Here is a 25,457-nt window from a genome sequence, read left to right as displayed (position 1 = left end):
GGGTATCAGCTGAAGAATAATAAATTTTATTTTAACCTTCTTTTTTAACTCTGCGTGTATCTCTCATTCTTAAGCATGTTTCTATTAAAGAACATATTATTGGGTTCTGATTTTCCATCCATTCTGCTATTCTTTTCTGCTTGATAGGGAATTCATCCCACTTATATTCAAAGTTGGCCAATTCCTTGCCATCACAAAGGTAGTTGTTGTATATGTTGGTCCCTATCCCTTTTTTATGATCTCTTTGGGATACAAAACAGGTAGTAGTATTGCTAGATCAAAGTGTAATGTAAATCAAAGGCTGGATCAAAGTTTTATAGATCTTTGAGCATAGCTTCAAATTGCTCTCCAGAATAATTGGATCAATTCATAACTCCATCATTTTTGCATTGATGTTCCAATTTTCTCTCATCCTTCCCAATATTTATCATTTTCCTTTTCTGATATTAGTAAATCTGATAGTTGTGAGGTAATATGTCAGAGTTATTTTAATTTGCATCTCTAATCAATAGTGACTATAGATGGCTTTAACTTCTTCAACTGAAAATTGTCTATTCATATCTTTTGACCATTTATCATTTGGGAATGTTTTGTATACTTATAAATTTGACTCACTTCATTCACTCAATGCAAAGTTTCTGCCATACTATTTTCCTGTTTTCCAAGAAATTTTTGTCAAATAGTAAGTTCTTAAACCAGAAGCTGGAGTCTGGATTTAGCAGCACTCCATTTCTTAGCCAATACCACATGATATTGATGACTGACTGCTAGGCTTCTGTCCTTTGCATTTTTAAAATTCCCTTGATATTCTTGATGTTTTGTTCTTCCATGAATTCTGGTAATATTTCTTCTTATTCTACAATATAGTTTTTTGGTAGTTTGATTGGTACATCACTCAATAAGTAAATCAATTTAGGTGGAATTTTCACTTTAGTTATTTTGGCTCAGTTGATCCATGAGCAATTAATATTTTTCTTTTTTTTTTCTTTTTTTTTTATATATAAATTTTATTTTATTTAATAATAACTTCGCATTGACAGAATCCATGCCAGGATAATTTCTACACGACATTATCCCTTGCAATCACTTATGTTTCGTTTTTTCCCCTCCCTTCTTCCTCCCCCCCCCCCAGGATGGCAAGCAGTCCTATATATGTTAAATATGTTGCAGTATATCCTAGATACAATACATATTTGCAGAACCGAACAGTTCTCTTGTTGCACAGGGAGAATTGGATTCAGAAGGTAAAAATAACTCGGGAAGAAAATCAAAAATGCAAATAGTTCACATTCATTTCCCAGTATTCCTTCTTTGGGTGTAGCTGTTTCTATCCATCATTTCTCCAATGAAACTCAGTTAAGTCTCTTTGTCAGAGAAATCCACTTCCATCAGAATACATCCTCATACAATATCGTTGTCAAAGTGTATAATGATCTCCTGGTTCTGCTCATCTCACTTAGCATCAGTCCATGTAGGTCTCTCCAAGCCTCTCTGTATTCATCCTGCTGGTCATTCCTTACAGAGCAATAATATTCCATAACATTCATATACCACAATTTACCCAGCCATTCTCCAATTGATGGGCATCCATTCATTTTCCAGTTTCTAGCCACTACAAACAGGGCTGCTACAAACATTTTGGCACATACAGGTCCCCTTCCCTTTTTTAGTATCTCTTTGGGGTATAAGCCCAATAGAAACACTGCTGGATCAAAGGGTATGCACAGTTTGATAACTTTTTGGGCATAATTCCAGATCGCTCTCCAGAATGGCTGGATTCGTTCACAACTCCACCAACAATGCATCAGTGTCCCCGTTTTCCCGCATCCCCTCCAACATTCATCATTATTTTTTCCTGTCATCTTAGCCAATCTGACAGGTGTGTAGTGATATCTCAGAGTTGTCTTAATTTGCATTTCTCTGATCAATAGTGATTTGGAACACTCTTTCATGTGAGTGGTAATAGTTTCAATTTCTTCATCTGAAAATTGTCTGTTCATATCCTTTGACCATTTATCAATTGGAGAATGGCTTGATTTTTTATAAATTTGAGTCAGTTCTCTATATATTTTGGAAATGAGGCCTTTATCAGAACCTTTAATTGTAAAGATGTTTTCCCAGTTTGTTACTTCCCTACTAATCTTGTTTGCATTCGTTCTGTATGTACAAAGGCTTTTTAATTTGATATAATCAAAATTTTCTATTTTGTGATTGGTAATGGTCTCTAGTTCATCTTTGGTCACAAATTTCTTTCTCCTCCACAAGTCTGAGAGATAAACTATCCTATGTTCCTCTAATTTATTTATAATCTCGTTCTTTATGCCTAGGTCATGGACCCATTTTGATCTTATCTTGGTATGTGGTGTTAAGTGTGGGTCCTTGCCTAATTTCTGCCATACTAATTTCCAGTTATCCCAGCAGTTTTATCAAATAATGAAATCTTATCCCAAAATTTAGAATCTTTGGGTTTGTCAAACACTAGATTGCTATAGTTGACTATTCTGTCTTGTGAACCTAACCTTTTCCACTGATCAACTAATCTATTTCTAAGCCAATACCAGATGGTTTTGGTGACTGCTGCTTTATAATATAATTTTAGATCAGGTACAGCTAGACCACCTTCATTTGATTTTTTTTTTCATTAATTCCCTTGAGATTCTCGACTTTTTATTGTTCCATATGAATTTTGTTGTTATTTTTTCTAAATCATTAAAATATTTTCTTGGAAGTCTGATTGGTATAGCACTAAATAAATAGATTAGTTTAGGGAGTATTGTCATCTTTATTATATTTGCTCGGCCTATCCAAGAGCACTTAATATTTTTCCAATTATTTAAGTCTGACTTTATTTGTGTGAAAACTTTTTTGTAATTTTGCTCATATAATTCCTGACTTTCCTTTGGTAGGTAGATTCCCAAATATTTTATGCTATCAACAGTTATTTTGAATGGAATTTCTCTTTGTATCTCTTGCTCTTGGATTTTGTTGGTGGTGTATAAGAATGCTGAGGATTTATGGGGATTTATTTTGTATCCTGCTACTTTGCTAAAATTATGAATTATTTCTAATAGCTTTTTAGTAGAATCTTTGGGGTTTTCTAGGTATACCATCATATCATCTGCAAAGAGTGATCGTTTGGTTTCCTCATTGCCTACTCTAATTCCTTTAATCTCTTTCTCGACTCTTATTGCAGATGCCAGTGTTTCTAATACAATATTGAATAATAATGGTGATAGTGGGCACCCTTGCTTCACTCTAGATCTTACCGGGAAAGGTTCCAGTTTTTCCCCATTGCATATGATGCTTACTGAAGGTTTAAAATATATGCTCCTAACTATTTTAAGGAAAAGTCCTTTTATTCCTATGCTCTCAAGTGTTTTTATTAGGAATGGCTGTTGGATTTTATCAAATGCTTTTTCTGCATCTATTGAGATGATCATATGGTTTTTGTTTGGTTGGTTGTTGATATAGTCAATTATGTTAATAGTTTTCCTAATATTGAACCAGCCCTGCATTCCTGGTATAAATCCTACTTGGTCATAGTGTATTATCCTGGGGATGATTTTCTGTAATCTTTTTGCTAATATTTTATTTAAGATTTTAGCATCAATATTCATTAGGGAGATTGGTCTATAATTTTCTTTCTCTGTTTTCAGCCTACCTGGTTTAGGTATCAGTACCATATCTGTGTCATAAAAGGAGTTTGGCAGGACTCCTTCAATCCCTACTTCTTCAAATAGTTTATTTAGCATTGGAGTTAATTGATCTTTAAATGTTTGATAGAATTCAGATGTAAATCCATCTGGTCCTGGGGTTTTTTTCTTAGGGAGTTGATTGATAGTTTGTTCTATTTCTTTTTCTGAGATAGGAGTGTTTAGGATATTTACTTCTTCCTCTGTTAGTTTAGGTAAGCTATATTTTTGGAGGTATTCTTCTATTTCATTTAAGTTGTCGAATTTATTGGCGTAAAGTTGGGCAAAGTAACTCCTAATTATTGCTCTAATTTCCTCTTCGTTAGTGGTGAGTTCTCCCTTTTCATTTTTAAGACTAACAATTTGATTTTCCTCTTTCCTTTTTTTAATCAGATTTACTAAGGGTTTGTCTATTTTGTTGGTTTTTTCATAGAACCAACTCTTAGTTTTATTAATCAATTCAATAGTTTTTTTACTTTCAATTTTATTGATCTCTCCTTTTATTTTTTGAATTTCAAGTTTAGTGTTTGATTGGGGGTTTTTAATTTGTTCCTTTTCTAGCATTTTTAGTTGCAAGCCCAATTCATTGACCTTCTCTTTCTCTATTTTATTCAAATAGGCTTCTAGAGATATGAGATTTCCCCTTATTACCGCTTTGGCTGCATCCCATACATTTTGGTATGATGTCTCATTATTATCGTTTTCTTGGATGAAGTTATTAATTATGTCTATAATTTGCTGTTTCACCCAATCATTCTTTAGTATGAGATTATTTAGTTTCCAATTATTTTTTGGTCTACTTTCCTGTGGCTTTTTATTGAATGTAATTTTCAATGCATCATGGTCTGAAAAGGATGCATTCACTATTTCTGCCTTACTGCATTTGAGTTTAAGGTTTTTATGTCCTAATATATGATCAATTTTTGTATAAGTTCCATGAACTGCTGAAAAGAAGGTGTACTCCTTTCTGTCCCCATTACATTTTCTCCAGAGATCTATCATATCTAATTTTTCTAGTATTCTATTTATCTCTTTGACTTCTTTCTTATTTATTTTGTGGTTTGATTTATCTAATTCTGAGAGTGCAAGGTTGAGATCTCCCACTATTATAGTTTTACTGTCTATTTCTTCTTGCAGCTCTCTTAATTTCTCTTTTAAGAATTTAGATGCTACACTACTTGGTGCATATATATTTAATATAGATACTTCTTCATTATTCATTCTACCCTTTAGCAAGATATAGTGCCCTTCCTTATCTCTTTTGATTAGATCAATTTTTGCTTTAGCTTGATCTGAGATCAGGATGGCTACCCCTGCTTTTTTGGCTTCACCTGAAGCATAGTAGATTTTGCTCCAACCTTTTACCTTTAACCTGCATGTATCACCCCGCTTCAGGTGTGTTTCCTGTATACAACATATTGTAGGATTCTGGCTTTTAATCCATTCTGCTAACCGCTTCCTCTTTATAGAGGAGTTTACCCCGTTCACATTTATGGTTAAAATGACCAATTCTGTATTACTTGCCATCTTGTTAACCCCGGTTTATGCTTTTCTCCCTTCTTACTCCCTTATCCCCCTTCCCAGTATTAAGCTTGTGAGCTCCCCTTGCTTCTCACAGCCTTCCCTTTTTCAGTATCCCTCCCCCCTCCTTAAAGTTCCCCCCCCAACTTGCCCCTTTCCCTCCCAGTTACCGTATTCCCTTCCACTTAGCTTATTCCTTCCTTTTTCACTTTTCCCTTCTCACTTTTCAATGAGGTGGGAGAAGTTTCACCATAGATTGAATATGTCTAAAATTCTTCTCTTAATGCCAATTCTGAAAGCAGTAAAATACTCACTATTTTCATCCCTCTCCATTCTTTCTCTCAGATATACTAGGTTTTCTTTGCCTCTTCATGAAATGTAGTACCCCCACTTTCCCTTTTTTCTAGTACAATGTCCTTTCCACATCTAGTTTCTAGAACAAGGTATACATGTATTCTTTATACATCTTTACAGCCGAAATATAGTTCCCAAGATTAATCTTTACCTTTTTAGATTTCTCTTGAGTTCTGTGCTTGTAGATCAAATTTTTTGTTAAGTTCTGGCTTTTTCATCAGAAATAGATGAAATTCGCTTATTTCGTTGAATGTCCATCTTCTTCCCTGGAAAAAGATGCTCAATCTCGCTGGGTAAGTTATTTTTGGTTGCATACCAAGTTCCTTAGCCTTTCGGAATATCATATTCCAGGCCCTTCGATCCTTTAATGTGGATGCTGCCAGATCCTGGGTGATCCTTATTGTGGCTCCTTGATACTTGAATTGGGTTTTTCTAGCCGCTTGCAGTATTTTTTCCTTTGCCTGAGGGTTCTGGCATTTGGCCACTATATTCCTTGGTGTTTTGATTTTAGGATCCCTTTCAGTAGGGGATCGATGAATTCTTTCAATGACTATTTTACCTTCTGTTTCTATGACTTCTGGGCAGTTCTCTTTGATAATTTCCTGGAAGATAGTGTCCAGGCTCTTTTTTTCATCATACTTTTCTGGAAGTCCGATGATTCTCAGGTTGTCTCTCCTGGATCTGTTTTCCAGGTCTGTTGTCTTCCCCAGAAGGTATTTCACATCCTTTTCCATTGTTTGATTTTTTTGGATTTGCTTGACTGATTCTTCTTGTCTCCTCGAGTCATTCAATTCCAATTGTTCGACCCTGATTTTCAGTGAGGTATTTTCTTCACTCACTTTTTTAAGATCTTTTTCTAATTGTCCAATTGAGTTCTTTTGTTCTGTGGAATTTTTTTCCATTTCGCCAATTTTGTTTTCCAGTTCACCAATCCTATTTTTCAAGGATTTGGTTTCTTTATCCACTCTCTCTTTAACTGACTTCTCCAGGCTCTTTTGCCAAGCCTCCCTCTCCTTTTGCAAAGCCTCCTTCGCCTTTTGCCAAGCCTCCTTCCCCTTTTGCAGAGCCTCCCTCTCCTTTTCCCATTTTTCTTCTAGCTCCCTTGTGAGAGCCTTTTTAATTTCTTCCATGAGATTCATCTGTGCTGAGGGACATGAGGTCTCCTCCTTCGGGGATTCACCTGGGGACTGTTTGTTTTTAGTCTCCTCAGGGTTTGGAGTCTGCTCTTTATCTGTATAAAAGCTATCCAGGGTTAAATTCTTTTTCAGTTTCTTGCTCATTCTGTCTATTTATCAAAGACAAACTATCAAAGAAACAGAAGGAAAAAAACCCCTTGAATGGAGGCTGCTTTCTTTGGGGGAGGGGCAGGGTATTCGTGAGGCACGGGTCCTACTGTGCTATGGCGCCTGGGCACTGAGATCCGAGCGCTCTGAGATCCGAGCGGGCTAAGACACTGTGGGGGAGGGGTGGCCAGGTCCCGAGAGACTCCAGCTGTTTGGGGTTGTATTCTTCACCCCCGGTGTTTTTAGCTTCTCTGCTGGGCTGCTGACTTGCTCCTGTAGCAAAGCTCTCCCCGCAGAGACGGCTGCGATCGCGCCCCACCCCCTCTCCGCTCTACCCGGTTCTGAGCTGCTATCTGTGCTCTGGTTGCAGCTGCTGCTGCCCGCAGACTGCTTCCAAATACCATCCCCGCCCTCGCGCAAAAACAGACCTTTCTTGACGAGTCTCAAGGATGGTTTCTCTTGGTAAGTAATTGTATGGTTTTTTTTCAGTCGAGCATTAATTCAGAGGCATGAAATGAAATGAATAGTGAGAGAAAAACACGGAGGTTACACAGAAGTGTATTTCCTCTCCGCCATCTTAGCCGGAAGTCCTCAATATTTTTCTAAAGTGTGGGTCTGCTTTATTTGTGTGAAATGTTTGTCATTGTGTTCATACAGTTCCTAGGTCTGTTTTACAAGTAGATTCCCAAATATTTTATATCTGCTCTTATTTTGAATTATTTCTCTTTCTCTTACTAATGGGCTTTGTTATTAATGTATAGAAATACTGATGATTTATGTGGGTTTATTGTATATCTTGTAACTTGGTTAAAATTGTTAATTATTTTGACTAGTTTTTTCATTGATTCTCTAGGATTCTCTAATTATACCAACATGTAATCTGCAAATTATTAATTCCTTCAATTTTTTTTTCTCTTATTTTTAAAACTAACATGCCTAGAAATATTTTGAATAATAGTGGTGATAACAGGCATCCTCGTTTCATCCCTTATCTTACTGAGAAGGCTTCTAGCTTATCCCCATTACAGATAATGGTGGCTGATAATTTGGGGTACTGCTTGTCATTTAAAGGAAAACTCCATTTATTCCTGTGCTCAGTGGTGTTTTAATAGTAATGGGTGCTGTATGTTGTCAAAGCCGTTTTCTGCATCCATTGAGATAAGCACATGATTTTTGTTGGTTTTGTTACTGATACAATCCATTATGCTAATGGTTTCACTAACATTAAACCAGTCCCATTTTCTTGCTATAAATCCTATCCAGCATAGTGATAGATATTTTATTTAAAAATTTCACGTCAATATTTATTAGGAAGAATGGTCTGTAATTGTCTTTTGCTGTTTTGGCTTTTCCTGGTTTAGATATCAATACCATAATTGTGCTATAAAAAGAATTTTGTAGGATTCCTTTGGCTATTTTTTTTCAAATAGTTTATAGAATATTGGAATGAATTGTTCTTTAAATGATTAGTAAAATTCATTTGCAAATCGATCTGGCCCTGGGAATATTTTCTTAGGAGGTTTACTGATGGTTTGTTTAATTTTTCTAAATTGTAGTAATTTAAATATTTTATTTCCTCTTTTGTTAATCTGGACAATTTATATTTTTGTGAATATTCATTGATTTCACTTAGATTATCAGATTTACTGACATGCAGTTGGGCAAAATAGCTCCAAATTATTGTTTTAATTTCTTCTTCATTGATGGTGAATTCTTTCTTTTCATTTTTCATACTGGTAATTTTTTTTTCCTTTTTAAACTCAAATTAACCAAAAGTTTATCTATTTTACTGTTTTTCTTTTTCATAAAACCAGTTTTAATTTTATTTATTAGTTCAATATTTTTCTTACTTTTCTTTTATTAATCTCTCCAATTTCTAATTTGGTATATTTGTTCTTTTTCTAGCATTTTTAGTTATATGCCCAATTTAATATGTTTCTCTTTGTCTATTTCATTCATGTATTTAAAGGTATAAAATTTCCCCTAAGAACTGCTTTGGTTGTATTCTATATGTTTTGCATGTTGTCTCATTATTTTCATTCTCTTTGATGAAATTACAGATTGTTTCTAGGATTTGGTGTCTTACCCACTCATTCTTTGGGATTTGATTGTTTTATTTCCTATTAGTTTTTAGTCTATTTTTCCATGGCCCTTTATTGCAGATAAATTTTATTGCGATATGATCTGAAAAGGCTGCATTTAATATTTTTATCTTTCTGCATTTGATTGTGAGATTTTATGCCCTAATATATGGTCAGCTTTTGGGTAGATATCATATACCATTGAGAAAAAGGTATATTCCTTTCTACTCCCATTCTATTCACCTCCTTAACTTTATTTTTTCATTAGATTTATCTAGTTCTGAGGAGGGAATGAGGTTGCCCCTTAGTATAGTTTTGCCATCTATTTTTGCCTGTAACTCCTTTAACTTCTCTAAGTATTTGGATTCTATATTACTTGGTACAAATAATTTAGTACTGATTTTATTTCATTGTCTATGGTACATTTTAGTAAGATATACTTTCCTTCCTTATCTCTTTTGTTCTTTTGCTTTATCTGATATCATAATTGTTACTTTTGTTGTTGTTTTTTACTTCAGATGAAGCTTAATATATTCTGCTCCAGCCTTTTACGTTTATTCTGTGGTATTTCTTTATTTCAAAATTGTTTCCTTTAAGCAACACGTAGGATTCTGCTTTTTTATTCACTCTGATATCTGCTTCTTTTTTATGGGAAAATTAATCTAATTCACATTGATCCTATTTTCTCTTGTTTATAATTTTTCTCTCTTTTCTCCCTATTTCTCCTCACCAGTGTTTTGCTTCTGATCTCTCAACTCCATCAATCTGCCCTTTACTCTATCAGTCTTTCTTCCTTTTCTTTTCCCTTTCCTCGGTTATTTTTTCCTTTCCTTCTACTCCTCACTCCCTTTTCTTTTATCTTTTTCTGATTTCTCTATAGAGCAAGACAAATTTCTATACCTGAGTGTGTTGTTATTCTCTTCTTGAGCCAAATCCAGTAAGATTAAAGTTTAAATACTCACCGCTACCTTTCTTTCCCCCCACTGTTATAGGTCTTTTGGGCCTCTTCATATGATTTTATTTACCCCATCTTTGTCTCCCCTTTACTCTTCTTCCAGTGCAATTTTTCCACTCTTCAATTTCTTTTTTATATCATCATATCAAATTCAGCTTATGCTCACATGCTTTGTCAAAATATATTCCCTTCTAATTGCCATAATACAGATACACTTCTCAAGGATTACAAGTATCATTTTCCCAAGTTGGGAAACCTTTAAATAATTTTAGTTTTTTTTTTCTTTCTTGTTTACCTTTTTATGTTTCTCTTGAGTCTTGTATTTCAAAATTGAATTTTCTATTTTGTTCTGCTCTTTTCATCAGAAATTATTAAAAGTTTTATATTTCATTGAATATCCATCTTTTCTACTTAAAGATTATGCTCACTTTTGCTGGGTAGTTGATTTTTCATAGTAGTCCAAGCTCTTTTGACATCTGGAATATCACATTACAGGCCCTCTAGTTATTTAATATAAAACCTTCTATTTCCTGGGTAATACTGATTCTGGCTCCTTGATATTTGAATTGCTTCTTTCTGGTTGCTTGCAATATTTTATCCTTTATTTGTAAATTTGGAAATTTGACTACAATATTCCCCAAAGTTTTCATTTGAGGATCTCTTTCAGAAGGTGATCAGTATCTTCTCTTCACTGTCTTGACTCCACTCCCTATTTTTCTAATTTCTTATTTCTTTGCATTTTATAATGTCATTCTATTGCTCTTGCCCAATTCTATTTCTAAGAGTTATTTTCTTCCTAAAATTTTGGGAACTTCTAAGTGTTAAACTTTTTTAATAATTTACTTAAATTGCTTTTATTTTTTCATAATGTTTCCTCCATTTCTATTGTATTATTTTAAAATTCCTTTTAAAAATCTTTCAAAACCTATTTTTGTGCTTCTGATCATTCCATGTTATTTTTAGGGTTGAGTTGCTTTTTTACCATACTATATCTCATTATGAATATAGATCTTTTTTTTTAAATCCAGATCTTTTACCAAAAATAGTTATCTATGGTCAGGTTGTTTTTCATATTTAAAAAATTATTTTAGTAGTTTATGTAAGTCTGCAATCATGTTTAAATCCTCGGTTGTGCATAATGATGTCCTATATCTCAGATCCTCCTTACTGCTACTTTCAGAATTCTTTCTTGTGGCTCAACTTCAGGTACTCTTCTTCTCCTCTAAGTCACAGTTAGGACACCCAATTATGCTGTCTAGAAAATATTCTTGCCCTTTGCTGTACTAGCAGAAATGTGCTTCCTCCTTACTCACAGTCACAGTGTGGGATCACTTTTGGAAAGCATTGTTAAGTCTAGCATCCAGAAATGGGGTATGGGAATGGGGATTGTCCTTCAATCTTCCCCCACTCAGCCTCTGTTGTTTCTTAAGCAAAAATTTGTGAAGTAAAAGTTTATGAGCTGAAAGTTCCTGATGTGAATTTTTTTGAAATTTAGTCTACTTTGGGATGAAACATGCCTGCTTTTTTTAATTTAACAAAGCCAACCTGGTGATGTTTGCACTTCATGAGCCAAAACTTAAGCTTCTAGAGGTCATATTTTTCCTGGGGTTCTGTCAAGTGATCTCAGGGAGGACAGCTACTTTACCCCTTTTACTACTCAACATTCATTTCATGGTAATGTTTTATCTTTTTGTGGAAGAAAGTTGGAGAGCCTAGAAATTTCTGGTCTATTCTTCCATCTTCCCAGAATGCCCCTTTTAGTTTTAAAGATCTTTACAACCTGGTACCAACCTATTTTTTCAATCTCATTGAATTTTACTTCACAGACCAAAGTGGCCTCTCTGTTCCTCACTTATTTTATTCTCTATCCCAATTCATGCATTTGCAGTAGCTACCCATGCTTTGAAAGCATTTTTAATTACTTGACCTCATAAAAATCCCTCGCTTCAAAACATAGTTAATGCCTTACTTTCTATATGAAATTTTTTGTCTTCTCCAAAAATGTTTATACTTTCCTTCACACTATACCTTGTATTTAATTTCTTTATATTCATTTTATTAATTCTCTAATGTTTATTATTTTATTATATATATATGATTGTCTTCTTCACTTGAATGGAATGTTTATCACAACACCTACACATAATTTAATGAATATCTTCTCTCACCTTACATTGAATGAATGTTTAATGAATTTCTTTTTTCTTTATAACTTGCCCTCTTTTTCTTACAAATATGGATGTGAGCCTTTCTCTTTTTTAACATACTATTTCATGTTCTAATTCTTTATTTGTTTGTTCTTTAATTTTTTCATCTACAGGAAAGTGTATCCTTTATAAAATATCAAATGGTCATTTTTGGCCCCAAAAAGGTCATTATGTGGAAGGTGAAGAAATAACAGTGGAATGTGACAAAGGCTACAGTCTTCCAAATAATCAAGACAAAATTATCTGTACCAAAGAAGGCTGGTCTACTGAAACAAATTGTAAAAAGATCAGTAAGTAATCTATGGGATTGGCAGTCTTCACTGTATGTATGTTGTTTTTAAAAAGCAAATCATCGATAGAAGGGGTCACCTTTGTGTCATGGGCCTCCACAGGAATCATTTGATTTCTTACTTTTCTGGTTTCATTAACTTTCCAAAACTGTCCCAATACTCTGTGTCTTGTTTCCATTCTCTCTGAACAACATTTCAGTTATATTCAATTACCATTATTTCTCCTGCTGCCAAACTAGTTTAATTTATTAAAAATTTGACATGTGACCATCCTTCAGCAATGCTTAACAGTGTAATCCTTTGCTTCAAACTTCATACAACCACCTCTCAGAAGTTTATATACCATAGCTTGAGAAAAGAAAAATGGAATCTGTGAAAGCCATCTTCTTTAGGTTTCTCCAACCATACTGTGGTCTTTGACTGAAAAAAAAGGTTGGTTTTAAGAAGAGCTTTGGAGAAAAGAAGCCTGGGAGAAAAGACACTTGAAGGAGCAAATGACTTCTACAAGAAAAAACACAAAGCAAACTGTTCAGTGAAATGACAAAGTATTTCTGGAAAATGCAGAACTGTTTAATCAACAATTCCTTCCAAAAAATGTTAGAGCAGGAACCTCAAAGTGTAAGCCTGACACAAGACATTTGGTATCAAACTTGAGAGACTATCTCATTATGTATAAATGTTTTACAACTTCATATAAAGATGAACAAAGCAAATGATTTAACAAGCTATAAGACATAATACCAAAATATATCAGATTTATTAGCAAATATCTGTTTATTCCTCATTTTGTACTTTAAAAACTTTAAAATAATATAACCTATGCTAACTACATGTGATAGATTCATATTTTTGTTCTTTTTTGACATAATTATATGCATATATATGTGTGTATATATATATATCTAAATAGATACATACATACATACATTCTTTTTTTCAGCAACAATTTATCAAGGTTCTAACCATGTGCTAGGCACAATGGTCTCAAAGAGGGCATAGATTTTTGAGAAGGGAAACAACATATTACCAGAAAAATTAAATAAAAAATATATACAGACAGGCTTCCTATAGAAGGTAACCCTTCTCTGAAGGAAGAGAGGAATTTCATAAGACAATGAAAGAAGGAGAGTATTCCAGAACTAAGCCACAGCCTAGGCAAAAACAGAGAGAGAAGCTGAGGTGTTGAGCACAGGCTAAACAGTAAGAAGGCCAGATTAGATGTCATGTAGGGTGCATGAACAATAATGTGCAATAAGCTTGAAAGGCATGGTTTAAAAGACCATATGGTCTTTACTTTTTTTTTTTTTGAGACAAAGAATGTAAGAGGTTTTTTTTTGTTTTTTTGTTTTTTTTGCATATGTGACTTTATTCAGAATAAGAGAAGGGAGATACTGGGATTACATAGGCTGAATTTTAATCTTTTCATTAAAAAAACACTAAGTTATCTGATGAGCTGAGGAAATTCTTTGTTGTTCCATATGTGGAACAAAAATTCTGAATGAACCATTTTTACTTTGTTCCCCCCCCCAAGCCTATAGAAGAAATTATATATTTGAATTCTTATATTCTTTTTGTACAGGAAGATGGGGTTCTCTTTTCTATCTTATGGTTATTCTTGATGGAGCCCAGGGAACATTTATGGAGAAAGATCATGTTTTCCTTTTCCTGATTTTTCTTTCCACACACAAAGCAACAGTTGCTAGAGGAAATAATTGTAATGGTAGAAGTGAAGTACATCAGCCTTAATGTTCTCCATAGATGAAATATGTCATAACTCAGGAAATGACAAGAATATTTGCTAGAAGTTTTTTTTTAATCAATTACCAACATTCAAGTGTTCTACAAACAAGTGATTCTGCAATGGTGAATCCCTCAAATAAGCCTAACATCTCTCTTCATTACTCAGTCACATATAGGAAAAAATAGTTTGACATAAAGTATTATTTGCCATTGAATTAGCAATCTTTAAAAGGAGCTCTGAGAAAAAAAAATTGTGAATTTTTCTGTAAGGTTGGCTCTCTTCACATTAAGGACAATTGACAAGAGTCATAAAGTTGAAGTTAATGTGGGTCAAGAGATCTATTTTCAAAATGTCTACAACTAGAGTTTTGTCTATATAGATTTTTTTTTAGGACAAAATAATTTCTTGAGTACTGCTATTATTTCTTGGTAGAATAAAGTTACTTTTCCTCCCTACTCTTAACAGTGCCTTTTGAAATAGCCTAGAGAAGGCAAGTGGACAGACACGTCTCCCAAAGAGAATGAAACAGTCAAATCAGAAAGGAAGAGATGTGGTTGAGGGTCAAACGATGTCTTGGATAACAATTCACAATTATTTTGTTCACAGAGACACTACAATTACTTATATCAATACTCAATACAAAAAAGATTCAACAAATAGGTTGCTGTCTTTAGTTCAGAAAGCCATAGAAGATTTGGAAAAAAGTAAAGATAAATTAGAAGAGAAAGTTGAAGAAAAGGAAAGAAAATAGGCAGGAATTGAAAGAACAAAGGAAATGAAAGAATAAGTGAAAAATATCAAGGAAAGGAAAGGAAAAACAGACACATGCATGGAAACTATGGAAGGACAAGATGGAGGAAACTAAAAAATAAAAGGCATAAAAAATTTAAAAAAGGAAGAAATAGAGAAAAAGAAGAGAAAGAATACAAGGAGAGAAAGGACATAGAGGAAATATCGAGATATTATGAATTATTACAAATCCATTCTAATAATCATTTTTGAAATTTTTGTGCACCAAACTATCTAAGGTGATAGGATAGGACAAATAAAATAAAAATAAATCCCCACTAATATGTAGTTCACATGCTGTTGGAGGACTAGAACATGTAACTATGTTGGTACATGATAATTTGAAGAGAGAGATCAAAGCAAACACTTAAGATGATCAAAGAAGATTTATCTTAGTAGATGGCAGTTATGCTGAGGCTTGAAAGGCTGAATGTTATTTTAGTACTTGTACAAAAAATCAAGAAATATGATATTTCCACAATCCCATTTGGGAAAGCGATTAAAATAAGCATTGTTGAGAAATGAAGAGGCAATCTGTCAGGGTATTTAACAAAAATGTAAAATATATATTCAGGATATTACAGAAAGATTTCTTCTAAGGTAAACTCTATGATTTAAGTCATCTAATTGGTGATTTGATTTTAGGGACTTAACATTATAAGATAGATCTTAAGAAATAAAATTTTTAAAAATAGAAACCTCTAATATTGAAATCCTTTCAAATAACTCATTGAAATGCTAATGATATGAGGTCATTAAAAGATAGTCCTTGTTTCACACATTCTCCTTTTCTTAACCACTTTCACATATATAGCTGTACTGCAGTGGCTAGTTATCTCAAATCTGAGTCTTGAGAAACATATTTTTCAGAGCTAAATTAGGTGTAGGGAACAGATTCTTTCCCCATGGTGATCCATATTTCTCTAAGTTTAGAATCTACTTTAGATGTCAATTGTAAAGGCATATATAATTTTTAAAAGGATTTCAATTATATAGATGCATGGGGGAGTTAAATGAGAGAATAGGTAATGTGGAAGAATTCTGGTTGTTTTAGTGGTCTACTACATCAATAGGTCAATACCTCTATGACTACTCCTTATTGACATCACACACCTATTGTTCATGAAAGTTCTGTTCTCCATCCGCTTTTATTTTTTCATTTATAATATACCACTTAGTGATCTCATTGGCTTCCAGGAGTTAAATTATCATCTCTATGCAGATGAATCCCAGCTCTGTATCTCCAGTGCTAATATATTTCCTAAGCTCAAGTCCTAAATTACCAACAATTTTTGGATATCTTAAATTAGATATTTCATAGCAATCTCAAACTCATTATGTCAATCACAGAAATAATTATATTCCCTATCCCTAACCCTCCCCTCTTCTAAGCTTCCATGGGAGCATCAAGAACATTACCATTTTCACAGTTTTGGGGGCTCACAACCCAGTTATTATCAGCAGCTCACTTTCACCAAGCCTATATATTCACTTTCTTGCTAGATATTGTCATTTCAATTTTCACAACATATCTCATGTACATTCCTTTTCCCACTTCTCATAGCCAATATCCAAGTTAAGGTCCTAATTACCATTTGCTAGACTATTACTTTAGCCTTCTGGTTGGTCACCATGCCTTAAATCTTTCATCACTCCAATCTGTCATTTAATAAGCAGAGAAAATGATTTTTTAAAATGTCATTTCCCTTCTCAAGAAACTCCAATGGCTCCTTAATATGTCTAAAATTAAAGACAAAGTTCTATGCCAGTTAAAGTCTTTCACAAGTGAACCTTGTCCTATTTTCAACTTTTCTACTTTTCTTCCATTTTATTTCCTTCTACATACTATAGACATGGAGTTATACTGACCTCTTTTAATGTCTATGCCTTTGTGTTTGCCGTTCTCTCAAGTCTGGAATGTTGCCCTCCTTACTTGGATCTCTTAGTTATTTTGTCTTCCTTCAAGATCCAGTTCAATTTCCACCTTCTACAGGAAGTCTTTTCTAGTCACCCCAACTTCTAACAATTTCTTCTCTGAGATTATCCATCGCATATTGGATGTTCTTAGTTATTTATGGAATATTCTTCCTTTTAAGAATTGAACTCCTTAAAAATAGGGACTTTTTTGTCTCTATTGTCATGCTTAAGCACAGTAGTTGGCATGTAGGAAATGTTTGTTAAATGACTGAGTGTGAGGCAGAGATATCATATGGAAGAAGGACTAGAATTATTTTGATTAGAGGACAGGTCTACATGCAAAGAGGAAGACAAAGGTTGGAGGTAACTAATAGTTAATGCTCTTAAAAAGTAGAATGGGCTAGCCTCCCAGGTAATAAACTCCAAATAAATGGAAATCTTCAATAACAAGCTTGATTATTAGGCATGGAGAATGTTTTAGAGAGGATGATTACTTCATTATGAGCCAGACTAGATTCTTCTTGTAGTATGTTACAAATCTGAAATGTTAATGTCCTGTGGTTTGCAGATCACAGTCCAGTAGTCAGCTGCCTCAAGGTATTTAAATTGCAGTGATGGAGAAAAATCCCATTCTGGACTAAATTAACTCTGTCTAGAAATTCTCAAGTTAACAGATTGGTTGTGGGAAATCCTAGCAAATTCATGATTGCCTTAGGATATTAGAGATACCCAAGTCATTCCAGATTCTCCTGAAACACTGATGAAAATATTATCTGCATCAGAATTCCATGGGAAGATCAGAGCCACCATCCAAAACATCTTCCTTGGCCATTGACCTTAATAACCTAATAGTCAGTAACTGTGTACTTCCTCAGAGGTTCAGACTACCAGGAGTAGACTATGGCTTCTCGATTCATGATGGGGAAGGTCTCGACAATGGGAGAAGTGACTGTTAATAGGATACCTTATTCAGGTCATCAACGAGTGAAGCAGATTGGATTTTATAAAACTGACTCATTTTGGGGGGGGTACCATTGTTTTATTTATTGGTTTTGTATAAAGACAGTAAGGAGCCCAATGTCAATAATTTGCTTGTAATCCTTCTCTTTCAGAAATATGCTTAGTGCAAAGTTATTTCAATAATGGATTTTTTTCTGAATCAAAAACACATTATCCTGTCAATACAGTAGCAAGATATCAATGTAAAGAAGGATATGCAACAAGAGATGGAAAAAAAGAAGGATTTATCAAATGTGGGCAACATGGATGGTTAAATCAAGCAAGTTGTATCAGTGAGTAATTTAGTGTTTTATTTATTCTATTCCTGAAGGTAGTTAGGGATACATCTTCTACTCTACCTCACCTCTAGGGAAAGAATGGTTTCATTTGATTCTATAAGAGGCAGATATTGTCTGGATGAGCCCACTTTAAATGCTTATAAATTTGAAAGTCAGCCTCTTCTATTTTTGTATGTACTTATACATATATATATATATATGCACATATTGTCTCCTCAATCAACTATAAAATTCTTGAAAGAGGTAATTTCATTTTAATCTTCATATTCTCAACTCCATCACAAAATTTGTCTTATAGTAGGTATCTGATAAACATGCTACAAATAAAAGCCTAGTTGAGATTAAATTTATAAGAATGACTCCAAAGATTATAATCTTGCATAATCTCAGTTTGTGACACATTTTTTCAGTATGAAAAATAGATAACAAGGATTTATCTATAATGAAGTCTAAGTAATAAATGGCAGCTCAGATTTTACTGTTTATCTTTAATTTCTTATTTTACCTTTTGAATTTTACTTTACATTCTCCCTTTTTGTGATTCATGAGCAAAAATTTCACATATTAATACATAGCTTATTGTATTACAAAATAAAACTGGAAGAACTCCTAAAAATCATCTAGTTCATTCCTCCTTATTTTATTCAAACAGATAAGTTACCTGAGGCCAAAGGATCTTAAGTGATTTTATTCAAGACACCAGATAGGTAGCTCATAAATTTGGGGTTTGAACTTGAGACCTCAACCTGCAAATATGCTAATCAATTCTCCTTGATGATCAAGTTTTCACTTAGTATTCACTTGTTTTCACAAGTTGGGAATTCAATCACTTTAATTCCTAAAGACAATTAATCACATTAGTTCAGTTTATTAATTTTCATGCATATCAAATGATGCCTTAGTATCCTGAAAAAAGACCATCATTACAATAAAGCTCTTAGGTTTTTAACTGGGCATGAGAAGCACAAGAAGATTAATACTTACTGATAACATTTGTAAAAATGAGGTTTCTGTTCCTAGTGCTTTATGAGCCACATTCGTAGGATATGACAAAAAATAAGTATTAGTCACGTACTCCCTTTTGATTTTAGATTTCTCTTAGAAAAGCTGGCAATCTATATGAAACATTTTCAAAATTCTATACTTAATTTAGACATAATATTATGAGATAGATAATATATGGTTCACAAACCTTTGTCCTCTGGGAAACATGCACTTGGATAAAGTCCTGAAATGGATTCCTAGAAATTCAATTTCCAGAGGGAGAAATGGCAAAATATGTGGCTTATTGTTTAATGTACAGTACTTTATTTCATTTTTGTTTTAAAAACCCAGCAATGAAGACATGGCTTCTTGTGAGGTATGATTTGCTGAGTTTAAATATATATGAGGCTACATCAGAGACAAAATTCCAACTTTTCTTTTCATTTAGAAATTTGTGAAATTCCACAATTTGAAAATGCCAGATATAAGGGAAATAAGACATTTCTGAAGCCTAAGGAAAAATTAGAATATGAATGCTTTGATGGATATGAAATCACAAGTGGAAAAACTACAGGTTTCAAAGTATGTGATACTGATGATTGGCCTACAGTACTTGAATGCTATGGTAAGTTACTTTTGCTGAGTTAAGACAAAAGTTGGGCGGGACATGGATGAATGGATTTCAATTGTTAATGTTTTCAATGAACAAAAAAAAGTATTAAGAACTTACTATGTGCTAAGCACTTAGCAAAGTGCTTAGTTAAGAGGCTGAAGAGATAAAAGGGTTCCCACTATCACAGTGCCCACTATCATGTTATTCTGAAAAAGGGGGCCACCTATGAATGAGGCTTCAGAGGCAGGACAAGTGGTTCTTCAGAATCAAGACAGATAGTCATGCATCATTTTATTTTCGACAAAACCAAGTTTCAGCTATTGAATTATTTGATAACATTTTAGTAGGAAAAAAACTTTGTTTTCCAAGTCATATTGCTCTAGAGGTAATGAGAGATGCAGTATCTACAGAAGAAGTTGTCAAGTCATTTCTACTAGATGGATTTCTGGATAATCACACTAATTCCAAAATTAATGCTCATAATATAAGCTATTTTTACAGAATTATTTCGGATAGAAATAAATAGACATTTTTCAGATCAGCCTAAAGAGCTAGCATATAAGAATGCTTTGGTGAGCAATGCAAGCATTTAGATGAGTTGAGGAATAATATTTGAATATTAAAAGCATTTTACAAATGTTACTAGTCACTCCCTAAATAAATTCAGACATTAATGCTTATTATCAAAATGTCTTTCATCTTCTGGCTCTTTTATGTGGGTGCCAATGCCACTGGGGACTTTCTAGACTTCTTGTCGAAGTTCCTCCTGAAGTTGCTTCATCTCCAAAGTAGGTTTGACAGTCTTTGTAGCTGCCAGCCCCTTTACATTCAGTGTGTTTACTTCATCTTTTCTAATTAAATTGTCATTATTTTTCCTTTAAATCATTAAACTATTGTATTTTACATTAGAAATTGCTGGTCGTTCATATTTTAATGACTCAAGCATTATTTTGTCACAAATATACCTTAAATGCATGATTTAATATGTCATGTCTTCAGAATGTCACAAAATATTTTTCCTATGGAAAATCATGTCAAATTTTATGATATAAATCAATGGTTTAGATTATGTCTGAATATAATTTAAAATATGAGGTTTCATAAAACAAATAACATTCAAGAACCATATTTTTGAGTATTATACAATATGTTTGTAGATTAAATCAGAGATTGTATTATGTATAAACATACTTGCACAATGTATATATGTATTGTATGTTGTTTTTTCAATAATTAGAAAAGGACATTGTACAATAATGTACAATAATCTGATTTTAGATTATCAATTAATGGCTACATGATGTTTTAATTTAGTCATCAGTCTAATTAGAGAGTTGACCTATATGATCTTTACAAAAACATATCTTTTTCTATTGAACAAACATATTATATTTTAAATAATTTTCCAAGATTTCATTTTCTAGGTTGTTTTCCCACTTGTTTCTTCCAATACTGAAATTAAATTCCAACTTAGTCATTTAATTCCAACCCACTCACAAAAAAATTATCTTTATGTTACTTTTGTTTTCTATACATCCTCTTTTTATACCTCTCCACTGCCATTAGCTTATTTAATCTAATATATTTGAGAAAAAGAGACCTTTATTTCATTGATATTTACCAGATAAACACTAAGTAAAATTGCATATTTAGTTAGTTAGATTGTTGGCTTAAAATGTTTTAGATCATAATAAATTATTTGTTGATGGACTTTTTAAAAAATTAAAACACTATTTTGTTTTTATTTTTAGAAAAAGCATGTCGGCTCCCTCTTCTACAACAAAATTTGTATCCTGATCTCAGGCAAGAGAAATATAAAGTTGGAGATGTAGTGACATTTCGATGTATCAATGGATTTAAACTAGTTGGACCACTTTCAGTGCAGTGTTACCACTTTGGATGGTCCCCCAGAGTTCCTACATGTAAACGTAAACATTTCTTCTCAAATTCCTGATAGTAATTATGGCATAATTTTTACACAACTTTGTATCTTTGCTGTAGGTTTCCTATAAAATATTTTAGGTTAGTATGTGATCATTCATATCTGCTTTAGCTTACTAAAAAGACAAATTAAAGTATTAGAAGAGGAGTGATATTGACATTCTTGATTAAGAAGATGTTTCATTTTAACATTTGAATTTTATTATATGTAAAGAAAAATCCACTCCAAAGAGCTCAGTGGGATATTACGAAGAGTTTTTCTATCTATATTGAGTATGTAAGCTGTGTTTCTTTCTCTTTTTTTTTTTTTGACGTTCTATATGGTCTAGAGGAAATAAAAGGAAATACAGTAAGTTAATTAGCATGGTTAAATGATTTTCTCTAAATTCATTCATAAGTATGTGGGTAAGAGTGGAGGAAGTCCATGGTGGGAGTAATCCAGGGTTGTGGTACATCGAGGTATGAGCACCAGTTGGACAAGAAACCAAAAAATCTACAAGTATGTCAATTTAATCAATATTAGAATTGTCTCTATGGTAGCCAAGTACATAGGTTCTTTTGGATTAGATATTCTTCCTTTTCAGCTGGGGAGAACAGGAGTAGAAAAGAATTCAGTCAATTAATTTTAGCATATCACAGCACAGATTAGTGTAACATAGGATTTATGTATAGTGTTTTCTCTACTGGTAGGGCAGAGGACTCCCCACTAATCAGGAATTGATTCATTGTTTTGTCAGTGTCTAGATAGACTTGTTGGTAATTTGTTTTCAAGTTAACTGGACCAGATCCCCCAGACCTAAGGATAGGCATGATAGCAATTGCTGTCCTACTTGTATATTGTTTTGGGCTTCCCATGTGATGCACAGCAAATTGATCAGAAAGTCTATTTGTCCAGGTCATAACTGACTATAAAGATAACTGTGCATAGAGTAGTGGTAAGAAACTGCTAAAGAAAAGAATCATTAAAGTAAATTGTAATGGAAGGGTTTGATAAAAATTTCTTATGCTACTCATGTAGTATATAAAGATGTGAGGCTAGGTAACATTAAAAGCAGATGTATTCAGAGTTGTTTGAATGGCTAAATGCAAAAAGTATAATGGAGTTAGCCATCATCCTGGATGGAGGGCACCACCAAAGTCTCTAGGGAGTTGTGCCTCACTATTTGCTGTCTAACAGTTTTGTTAGTGACTTGGATGAAGGCCTGGATATCATGTTCATAAAATTTTCAGAGAATATCAAACTGGGCAGTGTTGGTAGGTAAAAGACTGGATGACAGAATCAAGTATAGTTCAGTGCGAAGAGTACTAGATTGAGTCAGAGGTCCCAAGTTTGAATCCTAGCTTCACTATTTACTGCTTGTATAATATTAAGCAAATTCTTTAAGTTCTCTGACCTCCAAATGTAAAATGAGAGAATTAGGTTCAATGACCTCTGAGATCTCTTCTAAGTTTAAATCAATAATCCAGTGATGTATACAATTATAAAAATACTTATATTGCCTTTCTATTATAGAGAGAGTAAAATGTTGTCAGCAGCCACCTGAACTTGTGAATGGGGCACCTAAGGACTCAAACCCAAAGACATACTGTCATAAAGATGTAGTAGAGTATAATTGTGATCTTGGATTTGAAATGAGAGGACCAAAGAAAATACAATGCAATGATGGACAATGGACAACCTTACCCACTTGTGTTGGTAATGCATTGTAAACTACATTTGTATACCTATTTTGTCCAGGTGTGCACATATATACAGGTATATATAGGGAAAGGGATTTTATTTTTGAAATATAATTTAATCATATTTGTGTCTAATTTACATAGAGGAAAAAAGAAGATGTGCTGAAGTACCTGAACTTGTCCATGGTCATGTTCAGACTATTAATCTATCAAATACTCACGGGGCTTCAGTGGAATATGGCTGTGAAAATAATTTTACAATGGTTGGAAGCAAGACAATTACATGTAGTCATGGAAATTGGACACAACTCCCTACATGCATTGGTAAATGATTAAAATTTTGATATTGTCCACAACCTTTTGTCAGAAAATATTTATATTTCTTTGTAATATTTAAAAATTATATTTGAAATAATATTAAGGTAATGTCTTAATATGTTGATTATTATTAATTAATGACACATTAATTAGTAAATTCAAAATTAGTGTGGCAAAATAAGCACATATATGCTTCTGAATTTGACAAGTATATATTATTCCCAGAGTCTTTTTGTATTGCAAAGTTTCCCTTTATAAAGAAGTATAAACCTAATTTTTTTTGCAATTATTCATCTCATGTAAATCCTATTCCTTTATTTGGCAAGGTTTCATGTCATGAAATATCTCTTAAAATTAAAATATTAATCAAACTTTTTACTTAATATGCAATGGATAACATGACAAATGTTTCATAGCCACACTTATGTAAAATTCATTTCAAAGGTATCTTATCTGTTGAATCATGTAGTAGTCTTCAAAATAAGAAGTAAACTTTAGAAAAGAACTCCTTAAACTTCTACTCTCTTGCTGAAAATTATTCTGAAGTGTAAGTGGCCACAAGAAACTGTCATCTTCCTATGTAAATTTTCTTTCTTTCTGCAGTTCCCAAAATTGTCAACAATACTACTCTGTGTTTTCTTTAAGAGCATTGAAAAAAAAAAGAATTGGGACTGTTGTTGGGCAAAATAACAATGTATGTTGGCATCTTTACTTCTTACATATCCTAGCTATTGTGAAAATGGACTTAAACAATACAGTGTTCCACTTGAGAGAGGAAAAATAGAAAAATGTGATTACAGAAAAAAACTTTACCCTTCTTGGGCAACCCCTGCTGCCCTCATCCATGCAAAACCCTTTCCAATTGAACTTACATTAGTTGGTCTAAATTATACAGTTTGGGACATAGAACCAACAAAACTTGAGTCTAAATCTTACTCCAGATACTTATTAATTCTGTTATCTTGGTCAAACCTGTTCTCTTTTCTATATTACAACTACAAAATAGGGATAATAAAAGCATGTTTCAGGATTGCTTTGATGATTATATGAGATATGTAAAGTTCTTTGTAAACTTTTAAAGTGTTGAATAAAAGCTAGCTATTGTTATAATTTTCTGCCAGATACTACCATAAAAGGGTGGAAAAACAGAACTTATTTTCTTTTGGGAGAGGGAGTAACTTGCCTATGATCACACTACTAAGTGTCATATATCTGACATCAAATTCGAACTCAAGTCCTCTTGACTGAAAATCAAGTGCACTATTACACTGTATCACATAGCTACCCCTAGAATTTTTTTTTTCTAAAGGGTAAATAAATCTTGAATTTCTGAGGTTTTTTCCCTCATTTATTTTATCCAATGAGAACCCTTTCTTTCTCTCCCTATATTAGTACAAATAACCAGTTGAAGTCCACAACTCATCTTTACAATACTTTTCACAATCCATATTGTAAAAAAATTTCACAATATGAAATATAAAGAGCTATGTCAACTATAGATGGCACCATGTACCCCTTCCTTGTTTAAAAAATACATTAATTCTTAACATTTTTCCTTTTTAAATTTTGAGTTCCAAATTTTCTCCCTCCCTTCCACACTTTCCCCACCCATTAAGACAAACAATATAATCTCTTTTAAACATGTGAAATCATATAAATCATATTTCCATATTAGCCATATCATAAAACAAACCCCCCCAAATAAAGTGAGACAATTATATATCAATTTAAACTTAGAGTTCATCAGTTCTTTCTCTGGAAGTAGTTAATATTTTTTCATCATAAGTGCTTTG

The 25,457-nt window shown here is 33.1% G+C and overlaps 1 protein-coding gene across 1 annotated transcript in view; it reads left to right on the top strand.

Moving 5' to 3' along the window:
* LOC127562765 (complement factor H-like) overlaps positions 1-25,457 on the top strand; it is a 118,011-nt gene that overhangs the window by 55,158 nt on the left and 37,396 nt on the right. The window contains exons 9-14 of the mRNA XM_051998718.1: positions 12,207-12,383; positions 17,943-18,122; positions 19,561-19,737; positions 21,477-21,653; positions 23,180-23,362; positions 23,491-23,670. Coding sequence (XP_051854678.1) covers positions 12,207-12,383; positions 17,943-18,122; positions 19,561-19,737; positions 21,477-21,653; positions 23,180-23,362; positions 23,491-23,670 — 1,074 coding nt within the window. The remainder of the gene's footprint in view (positions 1-12,206; positions 12,384-17,942; positions 18,123-19,560; positions 19,738-21,476; positions 21,654-23,179; positions 23,363-23,490; positions 23,671-25,457) is intronic.

Source organism: Antechinus flavipes, chromosome 4 (assembly GCF_016432865.1).
Source record: "Antechinus flavipes isolate AdamAnt ecotype Samford, QLD, Australia chromosome 4, AdamAnt_v2, whole genome shotgun sequence".
Classification (NCBI taxonomy): Eukaryota; Metazoa; Chordata; class Mammalia; order Dasyuromorphia; family Dasyuridae; genus Antechinus; species Antechinus flavipes.
Note: the sequence above shows the minus strand (reverse complement) of the source record. Positions and strands in the feature narration are given on the sequence as shown.